Source organism: Oenanthe melanoleuca, chromosome 7 (genome assembly GCF_029582105.1).
Source record: "Oenanthe melanoleuca isolate GR-GAL-2019-014 chromosome 7, OMel1.0, whole genome shotgun sequence".
NCBI classification, from domain to species: Eukaryota; Metazoa; Chordata; class Aves; order Passeriformes; family Muscicapidae; genus Oenanthe; species Oenanthe melanoleuca.
In genome coordinates, this window is record NC_079341.1 from 9,655,620 (window position 1) to 9,669,600 (window position 13,981).

Genomic DNA, 13,981 nt, shown 5'->3' on the forward strand with positions numbered 1-13,981 from the left:
AGTAAAGAGTGGGAGTATTTTTTATTTTTTTTTAAACTTATGAAAGAGGATTCATTACTGTCAGGCTAAACAGGTGGCAGAGCAACACAGAGCTCTTCTGGGACTGATTGCCACTTTGATGCTTGGCACATCAGAGTTTCCAGTAAGCTCTGATACAACATCCTATGATTAGAACCTCAGTTTCTTTAGGGATCATATGATAGGATAGCATAGTTTCATCAAAAAGAAAAAAAAATAAAAATAAAAAAATCCCTGCCCACAGTAGAGTAGCTCAGCTTCGTATAAATCCTGGTCATCTGAGGGAGTGGTGTAACTCTTCAATTTGAAGCTTGACTACCAACAGTCCTTACACAGTTCAACTGAAGGCTTTTTATTTCAGTCACACAGAGATTCTCAGTATTTTCAAGCCACCCAGCAGATTTTCCAGCACAACAAATCCTCAGCTGAGAAATCCTGATGCAACTGAACAGGACATTGGCACTTCCTAGAGACAAATCCAACCTTTCCACTAATAAACATCAGCAAGCACTGTTAGCTTACTACCTTTTCCTTCACACACACTTCCCATTAATATTTGTCCAGCTGAAATTTGGAATTTCTGTGGGAAGGGACTTCATTTTTCAATGTGTGTATACTACATCAAGGCAATTCCTTCTGTTGTGAAATGTGCTGTCCAAGAACATCAACTAGAATACAAATGTAAATCTAAGCTGAACTCCGGTTTTTTCCAGCACTGGAAAATGCTCCCCCTAAAGAGCAATAAAATCAATTTGTTTGCTTTATCAGAGGGACTGATGAAATGGGTATCAAATGCCACCCTGCTGACCTGCTTTGGAATATGTGCTGCATAAATAGGTACTCACATTCCATGAAGTAGGGGCCAGGTTCAATTCGCCATACAATTTGTCCTTTTTGTGTGCCAGTCACTCCCCGATTCTTGGAATCCCAGAAATTGGCTGGAGAGTTCTCATCTGAAAGAGGGAGACAAAAAATGATTTCAGCAAATAGTATTTAAAATAGAAGTTTTCTTGGCTTTCTGTTTCAAGAGGCCCAGCTACAAAAAATTACTTGTATTAAATTAAAAAAAATAAAGAAATTGAATTAACTGGCAAAAGATAAATAGCTTCTCTTGTACATTTGATAGATCACTTTATGCAGAGTGAGCAGACAGACACACAGCCAAAGTAAATATATGGCTTCCTGTAAGAAGTGACCTGCCAAGGTATAGTATTAAATTCCAAAATTTCCCTACCCCAACAGAGAGGCTATTGGGGAGTGTATAGCTGATTGAAACTGCATCACAGAGTTACCACACCATGTTATACACTGGTCCTGCTCTGTGATGTGAAAATCCAGCATTCATTCCCTACCTAGGAAATGCAGAATTGTAACTAGGGGTATCCAGTCAGAGGCCCAAAGTGCAGAACTGTCAGTAAGTCAGAGCTAGAAAGGAGAGATTCAGCAAAATACATTCAGAGAAAACATTCAAAGCAAATAGTACCTGCAGAGCAGCCTAAGCTGCAATATCAGTACTATTCCTTCTCAAATTAAGTTTTCCTAACAAACACAGGTCTTAGGGCCTTTTTGTTTTCCAGCCTCTATTCAGACACCCAGAGCACCATATGAATTAAAGAAAACCAGGGCAAGAAGCTGTTAGAAAGGACACAAAGGTTAGTTCTGATGACACAGACAAAGCTGACATAAATCCAATTTAACTCTTTTGTACAGGAAGTTCTTTGGAAGTATGCATTGTGACATTTTACCAGTGCATTTCAGCAGCTCTTTCTTAACTAGATTAGACAAGAACTACACCTATGACGTCAAATACAACATCCTAATTCTTTCCAGTGGCACCGCATATTCTTTAATCTTACTTTTTTAAAAAAATCCTCTTTTATTATATACATTTGAGTGCATTCTACAAATTTAAAAAGACTTCACTAAGAACCTAGTCTAGTGTGGCTTTATTCATGAAGCACACATCCATTCAAGCACATCCTTTGCACTTTGGTAGGAGCTCCCACATAAGATTACAGAATGCCACCTACATTTTAGATACCCATATACTATTTATGAAATAATAATAAACAATGCAGCTTTCTTACTTTTATCTTAAAAATATGAACTCACACTAAAGCTTCTCTTTCTCCTTTCCATCCTGATGGTTCATCTCAGTGTAACTCCAATGAATTATGATTAGTGCAGTCTGTACAGATCACCCCACCAAACTGACACACAGAATAGTAACAGACACATGCTGGACTTCTATGATTGCTCAACTTAGACACTGCCCAAAACCTAGAAGAATTCTGGAGAATCAAGAAGGGGCCATGACAAACTACTGACATTTTTATGCCTCCAGCTGTGGTAACTTTGAGAATTTTTAGAAAGCTGAGGTCTCAACACCTCAACATCATGACAAGTCTAGGAGAGTTTCATAATTATCTCAATGACAAGGAGAAGGGACAGGAGGGTTCTCCTAACACTTGTGATCTTCAAGCTTGTAATGCCCTCAGGCTTAACTTCTCGTGCAGAACCAACATGATAGGTCACAAACTGCATCCACCAGAAAGTCAGGCATACAGGCAGTAAACTCTTAAGCTGTACACATTTATTCTTCATTGCAGTAAAGAGCTTTCAGAGTAAACAAAGCTGTATCTCACCCATGTTTTGCTGGTTTTTTTTTTTTCAAAGCCATATAAAGAGGAGCACTGAACGTACAGCTTGTAAATCATCCCACATCCCAGGCCTTATAAAAAATTTGTGTGGTTTGCGATGACACACTAACCAAAAGAAAACACTGTTGATGAATTTATTTACTTTTTTATTGTGTCTTCCTATCCCAAGGCCCCCTATTTTCTTTCAGAGAGAACACAGGGAAGCCGTGAGATCCAGCTTAACTTCCTGCAACACTACACTAGTGACTGTTCTGTCCACCATATATTACTATCAAAAACATCACTACCAAAAAGTGAGCAGATTCTTTAAAAATTCCAATTATCTTAAACTATTCTGCATTCTTATTTCATCTAGGTAAATAAAGATGTATTCCTGACAGTAAACATCCTACCTAACATGCTCTAGTTCTGAATTTCTGTATTTAATCAATCTGAGAAGAGTCTGCTCATGATTCTAAGCAGAAGGACGGACACTTGGTATTTTATAACCATGAGTTTTTTATTCTTATCTTGTTCAGATGAACAAAGCCTGAAGCAATGCAATACGCCTTTTATTAGTTAGATTTCCAACAATAAGGCACAAGCAACTGTTCTTTGTTTTTTAAATCAGTCACACAGCAAAGTCAATGGCAATTTTTACTTGGATATTAATGAGCTTCAGAAGATGTCCTCCATGAACTGAGTCTCAAATTCTGAGCTGGTAGTTACAAGCAGAACACTTTCTTTCACTTTATTTAATAAAATCCCACATTTACAGAAGTGCCTGGATTTTCAGCCCTTTCATGAAGGAACAGACTCCTTTGCAGCAATGAAGACTAAATCATTGATACTCTGCCCACAGGCACGCTGCCACTGCAACAGAAGGTGGTGGAGACAGAGGGATGGAAAATGCTAACAGACCACTGCCTGTCAGCAATCAACTCAAATTACAGAATTTATTTTGGTCAGCTTTGACTTTCTTCTGAAACAGATGGATTTTTTCTACTTTTATGATGTTATTCACATAGGGGAAAAATAGTATTACTAATGCATATGGGAAAATAACTTCAAACATCAGTTCATGGATTTTCAAAAGAAAAACTGAACAGGAAAAAATGCATAGCATGAAAGCACTGAAGTACACAATAATTATAAAAATATTGACAAAAAAAAGTTAGTCTTTAAGAGTACAAAGAATACAAACATCAGAATTATCACTCCCTCATTTCTTCTCCTCCCCCAAACGTACATGCACACACACTCCCTTTCTCTCTCCATATATATTCCATAGGGAACTTCGATTCTAAGCAGTTCTATTCTCCTTTTAGCACATAATTGTTGCTGTTTGTGAAACTGGCGGCTGTTCCAGAATCTGGGCCAAAGAGTAGTTATAAATATCCCTTCCCAGAACATAAAATATGCAACAAAATAGTGTCTTACTGCATCAGTATCTTGTCCAGTGAGGCTACACTTCTGAAAGAAATAAAACAATGCAAGATGCACAGTTTCTTTCTATCTTCAGTAATTCTTAGACGTAAAATACTACAGAACAGAACTTCTCAGAGCTGCAACCCCTGTACAAATCAGAATATCCGAGATAATGTTCTACAACAAACAGTGGGTAGTAATAAATGTATCATTGTGTGGAATTTCACTCTGAGTAAAGCTCCTTGAAATCACTGTAAAGCTAAAGTGTTCTAAGAAACAATGCTTTCTTTATTTAGCTACTAAACAATTAGCCTGGCATTAAGAAAAGTGGCTTTGGCACACTGTTGGCTTTTCCTCAACTTGTCCTCCAGGACCTCCAGGTCACCTTCTGTAAAGCTGATTTGCAGGCGGTCGGCCCCCAGCCCATCCCAATGTCAGGTGTTACTCCTGTTTGCCCATTTCTCCAGCCTGTCTGGCTGCACAAGCAGTGTTGTATCATCTGCTACCCCCAGTTTTGCACAAGGATGTTACAGAGTGTTGGAAGCCATGCTAAGCCAGCATCTGACATCGGAGGTCAGGAGGCTTCTGAGGAGTTCACATTTTGTGTCTTAGGAAAAAAGGATAAACTACCTGAAATCCATCACATCACAGAGTCATCTGGCATAGATTAAAGCAACAAATAAATAAATAAGATACAGTCTTTCATAAGACAGATAAAGAGGAACTGCTAGTGGTTAATTATCTGAAACAAGCCTTACAGTCCCAGTGCACAGACCAGTCACAGGCAAACCAACACTCATCTTCTGGTCACAGTTTCTGTCGTCAGTAGTGTTAAGGTTTTGTGATAAAAGGGTTGCTTCCATCAACACAAATGTTTTTTATTCCTCATAATACCAAAACACTACAGAAGTCACAATTTCCTGGTGTGGAAACATGATGGATGCAATTTTTTTCCTGTACAATCAGCAAAGGTCGCTATAGCAATATAAGAGATTCAAACTTTTGCATTCTGATCCCTTTACTCTAACACATTTATAAAGATGCTCATACCAGAGCAAAGGTGATGTTAATAGATTCTGGCTGTCAGCTTTAATTATATACAACTTAACCATTTTCATCTTTCACTACCATATATGGGTATGCTAACTCACAGCTCTTGAAAAAGCCATGCAGCTTAGCTCAAAAAAGATCAATCACATTGGTAACACCAATTGTATCCCTGCATAATTCTCTTATCCTCCTTTGGGATTTACATCCCAATCTCCTATTTTTCATCCCTTTATGGAAGATGCTTTACACAAAAATCTTTTGAAGTGTTTTTATTATTAGGTTTCAATTTAAAATTTTAAATGAAGTTCATATTCTAGAATGCTCACTTCTTTCACATTTTAGGCTAATGCCAATAAATTCTGGGCACTGCAAATGGTGTGTGCAATGCATTCAGTTATTAACAGGAGTATTGGTACTAAGCTTCCAAAGTATCACTCTCATTTATTTCTCTTGGCAGGTGTTCTCTTACAGTGAGGATCAGCAGTGCTGGAAAGCTGGAGAACAGCAAGGCTACACCTAGTTTTGTTGAAGGCTGAGATCTGTGGATCTGCCATCAGTTCCTCTCATAAACATTCTACCAAGAAGGGTTTCTCCTCTACCTGTTTTATTCTATCATTTCACTTAGTCTTTAGAAGTGACAGGTTGGTGGTTAATCTGCATTGGAGAATATTTCTGAACTTGATTTTGAGCCAACCATCAGGAGATCTCTAGGATGGCATTTCCACTGTAAAACAAAAAGCTAATTTACATGCACTTTACTGCATTACTTCCAAAGACCTCAATCTCAATGCCAGCAATTGCACTCTGCTTTTCAGTGTGAGCACAGACTTCCAAGCAGTAAAAGAGACTGTCACCAAAATGTAAGACTATCAAGAACATTCCAAAGAATACCTACAGTGAATTTTAGGTAAATGACTGGGAAAGTCTGCAGCGTTAACTTCTGTGCAATATTTTCACTTTCTTAACCTCTAATAATTTTAATTCTAGAAATACTAGAAATAAAAATCCATGGGAGATCAATAAAGAAGTAGCACAGTGTTTACTGATCTGATGAACTAAATATATTTCTTCCTTATACCCAAAATGTGCTTTAACGCAGCTGGAAACTGTACCAGGACACGTTCTAAGGAGAAGATAAATTTTATCACCTGAGGCCTCACTCCTTTTCTATAGTCAATAAGTAAAGTCAATAAGTAAATTAACAGGTTCAAGGGTTTCTACTGCAAGCAATTGCTACAATAAATCACATTAGGTCAATCCATTTAAAATATCAGTTAGTACCATATAAACAAATACTAACCCACTAAGCCAGAGCTTGTTTCTCTGATTTTCAGAACTCCCCACCTCAGCCTGTGAACACAGGTTATCTGGTGGAACCAAAATATTTCTCATGAAAGACAGCACCATTGCTGAAATCAAAGACCAACACTTAGCTGTACCTTCCAGCCTTACCTGGCCATTCCAAAGGATGCCTGTGGATCCTAAACTGCATTCCTCCATCAGAGCCCGATTAACACACTGAAGAATGAAAACCAGTAACGTCTTAAAGGATGGGTATTAAAAACAGCATCCTCCTTCCCAATCACAACCAGTGCTTTCTACAGAAGTTGCCTTCTGGACCCAGCCCGTGCAGCTCAAGTTTGGAGCTTTAGCTCTGTGCTAGCACTGTTGCATAATCTCAGCTCCAGGAGGCACGTCTGCGCTCTCCCTTCCTCCTGTCATTTGAAGGAAAGGTGTTCAGAAGGATGTTCTCCAACTCCGTGGCAGTTTTGAGCAGTTTCACACCATCGTCTGCCTCTCCTCCTTCATTCAAGGGCTTCTCTGGGTTCCAGCAGCCCGGCTAAAACACAAACTATTACGTCCTCCAAGCTCTGCTCTTTGCAGCCACTCCCCTCTGAAGGGTACAGGATGCCGAAGCTCCATCCTCCCTCCACTTCCTTCCTTGCCTTGTCCACGGGAGGATTCCTCGGATGGCCACAGCCCCGCAGCACGGGCGGGCTGGTGTAAACAGGAGGATCCTTAAATCCTCGAAATGACGGCAAGGCAGCCACAGCAACGAGCACAGCGGGAGCTCACTGGAAGTGCTGGCTTTGTTTACACAGTGTTTCGCTCTCCCGCATGACTTCCCCACAAATCCAGCTATTTCAGGGAAGAGGAGACTGCTCCATGACGTCTGGCTGGGATGGAGCTGCCCTAAACCCAGAATAACTCTGCATGGGGCACTCCCAGGCAGGAGGACAAGCAGGTGGCAGAGAGGTTCCATTACTACCTCTCCTCTTTCAGGATGGTAAATGCCACCTCAGGGCAGGAGCTTGGAAAAAAAAAACCTCTATTCCCCCAGATGCTCTGACTGCTCAACAGCCTCCTGGCAGAATTACCACTGTAGCTGACACAAAACTCCTTCAGCCTGTGGCAATGACCTAAACCATGCCTAAGCAGTCCCAGCATCTCAAGAACAAAAAGGGTTCCTAAAGGAATCTACAATCTGGTCCATAGTTTGAGATCAAGTCTTTCACAGCATACATTTCATTAAATTGCACACTTGCGGACCTGTAGGTTCAGACTCTCAAAGAAAATCTTGGTTTTCCCAGTAATGCTCAGATTTAAAAAAAAAACAGTAAAAAAACCCTTCCACCTCTTACAGGAGGATCTATTCTTACTCAGCTTGAAGATTTTTCAAAAATGCTTCCAGTCAAAGAAATTAAGATGGATTCTTTGCTAACGAAGAGATGAAAGCTAATGTATTGCTTTGTGCTTGCATGAGCACCTCTAGGAATTGTATCTTCAAAGGACAGAAGGCAAAAGAACAACAGAACTGGAATACTGTAAAAGAAATCTAACACTCTGCTGTGTCCTAAATGGCTGGAAACATTTCTCCCTTGATTACCAACAGAGCAACCCCAAAAAAAAGTTGAGAACAAAATTCTTGGACAGTCTTAAAAGCTCCCCAAGCAGCTACAAGATCCTCTATCACAATTCTCTTTACTCTTCAGGACACTTTGGAAAAAACTTGGAAAGTAACAGAAATACAAGACACAAGACTTCAACTGAGAAAAGCAAGAGCAGAAAAGAGGCAGAAAAAGGTACAAGAGATGCTCTTACAGTCTCACACAGGAGAGAAGCTGCTGTTGCAGCTCTTCCTGAAGGCAATCATGCACTGCCAGAGGGTGCTGGGCAACACTGAATTCCAGCCTGGACACAGATTCTGGCCTTCTGGGTGGCACAGTCCTGCTATATTAGCAGTGAAGGATCATCATCATCCATAGTCGTGGCCCATGGTCAGAAAAGCAAAGAGCTTTTTGCTCCTCACTGCATACAACCAAATTTAAGGTTCATGTACCTCCACTTGTTGCCCTTGAGCTGTGGGCAAGAAGCAGAAAGACACCACTTGCATTCTCTTGTGTGCCTCTCATGACCACATACATTAACATGTTGCTGACTTTTATTGCACTCTATTGCTTTAGGCAGCAAGAGCCATTATTATTTTTCTAGTTGTGATTGACAGGATAGCCAGGAATAACATCAACTTCTCTAACTCTCCTACTTCAGCTGCAGGAGCAGAGCATAGAAACCATACCATACACCCCATCCAAACACTGAACTATGAAACCTTTTTGGTACTGAAACTCAATAGTGGGAAAATCCTTGCTCTCATTTTCATTCACAGCCTATATTCTAACACTGGCCATTTCCTTATTTTCCAAGAATTATACCACTATATTTTGATTCTTTCTTTATGTACACTAACACTTCAGCATGGGGATCAGAGCATCTCCATATGCCCTCACACAATGTGATATTTCAGGGCACAGCAGCAGCTCAAAGGATTAGTTAACTAGAATGCAAGACGCAAAGATACTGGGAAAAAAATACAAGTCATTTTTTCAGACATATGACAGTACAATAGCAGGAATAAAGTGGAATTCGACTTCTCTGTATTCAAAGTAAAGGCATCATTGAAATTCAAAGCATTCAAGACTAAAATAAGTCCTTTCACCCATCTTACTGGCAGAAAGTCAAAAGCGTAACAAGAGGAAGGAAATGACCTCAAGCTTAACCTCTTTCCTGAAAATCTTATTAATCCTTCTTCATAAACGATGTGCACTTCATTCCCATCTACAGTTCAGGTTTCACACATGTGCCAGCCCCATAGCACAAGTGCCTTGTGCATCATAAGCCACCTGCCAGCTGACCTGGCTCACCTGGAAACCACATCCTGCACAGCACACAGACACAATGCTTGGCTGTTCCTGCACTGCACTGCTAAAGACTGGCTACTACAAGAAAGGCATAATGTTACACCAAAAATTAAGCTAGAGAATGACAATGAACAAACTCTGGTACTGCACACCCTTAGACTAAAGACTATTAGAAGCTGAATGATATTGCAGAAGACTCCCAACATCTTTGCAAAATGCTAATAAATCATCTACCATTTAACTCTTAGTGGTAATAATTCTTACCATTAAGAATGATAATTCTACCATTCTTAATTCTTAAGCTAGTTCTTAAGACACAGCACACAGCTGAGGCAAAAGCTGCACCACCCCCCCTGGCAACTGACAATCATCTCAGCTGCTGATGGTTTGGCGTAAGTGATGTCTGCAGAAGATGGAGACTGCCAAAAGCAGTGGCCACCAGGCAGGGAACAGTTTGGAAATTCAGATTTAAGCCACCAGTGGCTACCAAAGCTGGATTATACCAATATCCTGAGGTACTACAACAATTTAGTAGGCTATTGCATTATAAAGATGACAGGATACAAAGACAGCAAAGATGCAAGCAATATAATAAAGGAAAAGAGAAGCCTGTCTCTTCTGTAGTGTAATTTCTTTTATTTCTTTATTTTTAAGCATTTCACTGCATCTCACATCTTGTTAAACTCAGATCAACTCATCTTCACAACCATAATTCCTTCTCAATATGCTCCTCACTGTTATATCCTGTTCCCTACCATGTCCCTAAACACATGCTGACACTCCCACATTCCTATATCCTAAAGGTGTTTCTCTAGCTTTTAACAGTGGCAAGTCCAAGGGGAAATAAACACAAAATGAAACTCTATAACAACAAACCCTGTGTGCAACAATATCCTAAAATCCTGTTATTCTGGGACAGGACTGTTTAGAATATCTAGAAACACAAGCCATTTTTCCCTAATTAACATTAAAAGGTTATCATGGGGGTAAATCCTGTCATAGCTAAACTAAAAAAGAAAAAAAAAAAAAAAAAAAAGAAAAAAAAAAAAAAAAAAGAAAAAGAAATCTGTATCTTAGCTTTTCTAAGCCACATTAAGTCTGCCAGTCTAAGTTTATTGTGGAATGTTTTTCACCATTTTCCTCCTCAGCCACAGCCTTATATGGAGTCAGATAAGCACTTGTTTGCTGGCAGCACACGAGCTGCTGAGCTTGCTTTAGCTGCACGCAGAAGAGGACTGCAGCTTCCAATGATAAAGGGCATGCACTTTTATCTGTGGCCACATTCCCATCACAAATCTTTGCCAGAAAAACTCAAAAATATAACAAAGTATTCCTGCTGTGGAAGACTTGATACCAGCAAAGCCATGTTCTTGTCTACATAGCCTATCCTGCCCCCAGGAAATTCTGTTGGTAAATAAACATTACCAACAAAAGCACAATTTTGCTGCTAGCACAGCTGCACTTACAGAGAGGGCTTTCTCTGCTGTGGCTTTCTTCATGTACACCACATGTAATCCTGCAGCCAGCAGAAGAACTCAGATGTCATTTATTCTATGGCCTTCATGCTGGTTTATTTATTAACCAGCAAACACCTGGTCCTGCATGCAGACACCCAGTGCAGAAAGGTCCCAGAGAAACTGGTGGTTTTGCTTGGTGTTTGTTTGTTTCTGGTCAAACATTTCTCAAGTGGAAACAGTGGAAACCACTTCAGGAAAGGCCATATGGTTATGGCCATCCCTCTTCCCTCTTCTCAGCCTGAAAACGTACTTGGAGCGACTCCAGCTCTGCAATCAGAATATTATTCCCATTCAGACTGCTGCTGCTCTCTGGCAATAGTCACATTTTCATCTTCTGAGTGTGAGAATATTCAGGAGAGGTGAAATTTGGACAACACTGAGTGGCCTGTCGTACAAAGTAGATTGTACTGAATGATGTAATGGTCTCTTCTGGGTTTAATTTCAGTAAAATATGGGCTCATTTGACAGCTATTACTAGCCCATAAACTATCCTTAAGTGCACTTTATTCCGCTTGCAGATCTTCTGTAAATTACTCAAAAGAGGCTTTTCTTGTGGAACTGTCAGCAAACACAATTGCCTTAACTGAGAGGACTTAAAATAGAGTTGCTGTACGTGTTCTATTTTTACTTTTTTGTTATTGTTTGCAAATCTAAAAACTAAACACCACTTTGAATTATTATGAAATGCACATCTGCCCTTTAAACACCATACATATCACTGCCATGCACATGTAGGAAAAGCAAAACAGGCTAGAAGAGATTTCAAAAACATAAGCACGTTATTTTAAATCTCTATTTTGAAACCGTGGCCAAGTGTCATTTGTTCTGTTTATATTAATCAAGTTTTAAAATCAGATAGGAAACAAGTATTTGGCAACTGTCTATTACTGAAATATTCAGCTTGAGTACTCACCTTTACTTCCAGACAATATTTTGCAATATGCCTCATGTTGGCTATCCATGAAACAGAATAAAATTCATTACAAGCATGTTTGCTGTTATTGATCTGTAGGTTTGCATAGAACATTGCCTGGTTTCCTGCTTTCCTTTTTTGCTCATCCTTCTGCTCCCTTTTCATTTTTCCTCCAGCTTTTCATTTAGCAGAAGAAACTACCCTCTTTTATATACAGGGTCAATGGTACATTATTATCTGATATCCAGCCAGTGGTAACATGGGTTCCCTAAGAAGTAGCTAAGGGGCGTATCAAACCTGTTACTACTTATCTAATAAACTACAAAACTTCTTGCCCTAATTAACAGAAGCCCTTCCTTGTCTAATTATTAGCAGCCATCCTGTTTCCCCCACCCTACAACTTAATAATGATATGTGAGTACTTTATAAATTCATATAAATTTTGCAACCACTTTTTGACCTTTTCATCCTATGGTCCTAAAAGTGAGGTGACAATAAATTGTAAGCATCTATAATTTAGGTTACACAGCCTTTAGGTTAATAACCTATCAGTTCAAAAAAACTCACCGACAGATGATCCTCAAAACTGGTGACAAACCAGAACTAGTTACTCATCACATCAATAATTTGAAAACCTCATTCTAACTTACTCAAGTGACACAAATCCCTCCATTTCTGCAATTATATTCTAAAAAAACTGACCTGGATTCACTGGTGTGTTATCCACCTGATACGCTCTTTTCCCATCCATATTCTAACAGACCTATTACTGGCAGAAATATTTACATTTTACAAATGCTAGAAAATATTGATGCAGCTCAAAAGATGAGCTCAGTCACTTCAGATCTTGACCAACAAGACCTTCCAGGTGCTTTACAGATACAAACACCAAGCAACTGCAAGCAGCTGCACCCCAAAAGTAACTTCATCATCTTTACCTATCAAAATAACAGAAGCCATCAGCACACAAGAGCAGTATCATTCAGCAAGGGCTCACACTTCTAACCTTCCAATCATGTCACAACTTTCAATGAAAGAGCTGCAGGCCCAAATAATTAATTAGATATTTATAATGATTCTGAATAAATTGCAGAAAAAATCTTTACTGTACATATGCGATCAAAAGGTTCAGTAAACATATTCTTTTCAAGAACAGAACAACAACATGCAACTCAGATGAAAGTTATTATAGGTATATATTTCTTCTCCTTGTAAGTATCCTAATGAGCTGAAATCCCATTTGTGGGAAGCTCTGAGCAGTGTGATGAGAAGGAGGTGCTCCCTTGCCAGATGGCTTGTAACCACTTGCTTGATGACTGTAACCACGAATGCGAATTAAGTGTTTTAACTGCCCACATATGTACACCCTCCAGCAGTTCTAACAAGTGGCTTTTGTCAGTGAAAGTTTCTACCAAAATTACTGGAAGTTTTCTGTAAGACACGTTAAAAAATAAAAATGAATTGATGGTCAGCAAGGGTGTTAAACTCCAAGCACAAACCATTCTGAATTACAGAACCAGCATCACCCAAAAAGCTGCCCCAGCCTCTGCACACAGTGATCCACCAGCTGCTTTTATGGCCAGCTAGTTGGATGTTCTTATTTTGATTTTGATACTAAGTCCCACCTTCAGCTTTCCCCACAGCTCTCTTTTCTTTCCAGCAAAGAGCAAAGTATGTGCCAAACACACTCCCCAAGAGTTCTGTGGAGGTTCATTTAAACCTCAACCACTTTTGCATTTTCAGCCCTTGTTTTACTTGGTGTTTACTTGGATTTATTTCTTTTTTTGGGGTGTGAGTGTGTGAAAGTGCTATTTATTGCTAGGAATGAGGACTAAAATAAGCAGCAGTACACCCACAGAACAGGAGTTTTCCTACATACAACAGCTGACATCTAGGGATCCAGGAGGTTAGTTTGGGTTTTGCATTCTCAAATGGTTGATGGTTTGAAACCTGGATCTATTATGATGGCACAGATATCTCTGAATTTTCAGCAATGTGGCATCCTTCAACACTGGGTGGAGAGAACTGACTCATCACTGAAAGGAGAGAAAGGACAGCCTTTTGATTCCTCAGCTTCACTTTTGATTGCATTTGATCATTGCTTACAGTTCCTGACATTGATCAAAATTCTTCTTAGCCTGTTGCAACCCTTTGACAGTATTGATATTCACTAGCATTTCACTTTCAGTGTTCAAGTCTATTCCCAAAAAATTTTCT

The 13,981-nt window shown here is 39.5% G+C and overlaps 1 protein-coding gene across 2 annotated transcripts in view; it reads right to left on the minus strand.

The window, feature by feature from the left end:
* HECW2 (HECT, C2 and WW domain containing E3 ubiquitin protein ligase 2) overlaps positions 1-13,981 on the minus strand; it is a 140,867-nt gene that overhangs the window by 68,943 nt on the left and 57,943 nt on the right. Inside the window, exons 1-2 of one of the 2 annotated variants that reach the window (XM_056496582.1) lie at positions 6,588-7,091; positions 864-971 (exon numbers count right to left, since the gene is read on the minus strand). In XM_056496582.1, the coding sequence (XP_056352557.1) occupies positions 864-971; positions 6,588-6,627 (148 nt within the window). In that variant the 5' untranslated portion in view covers positions 6,628-7,091. Of the gene's footprint in view, positions 1-863; positions 972-6,587; positions 7,092-13,981 lie in introns of those variants that run through there. The other variant, XM_056496581.1, reaches the window with a different exon arrangement.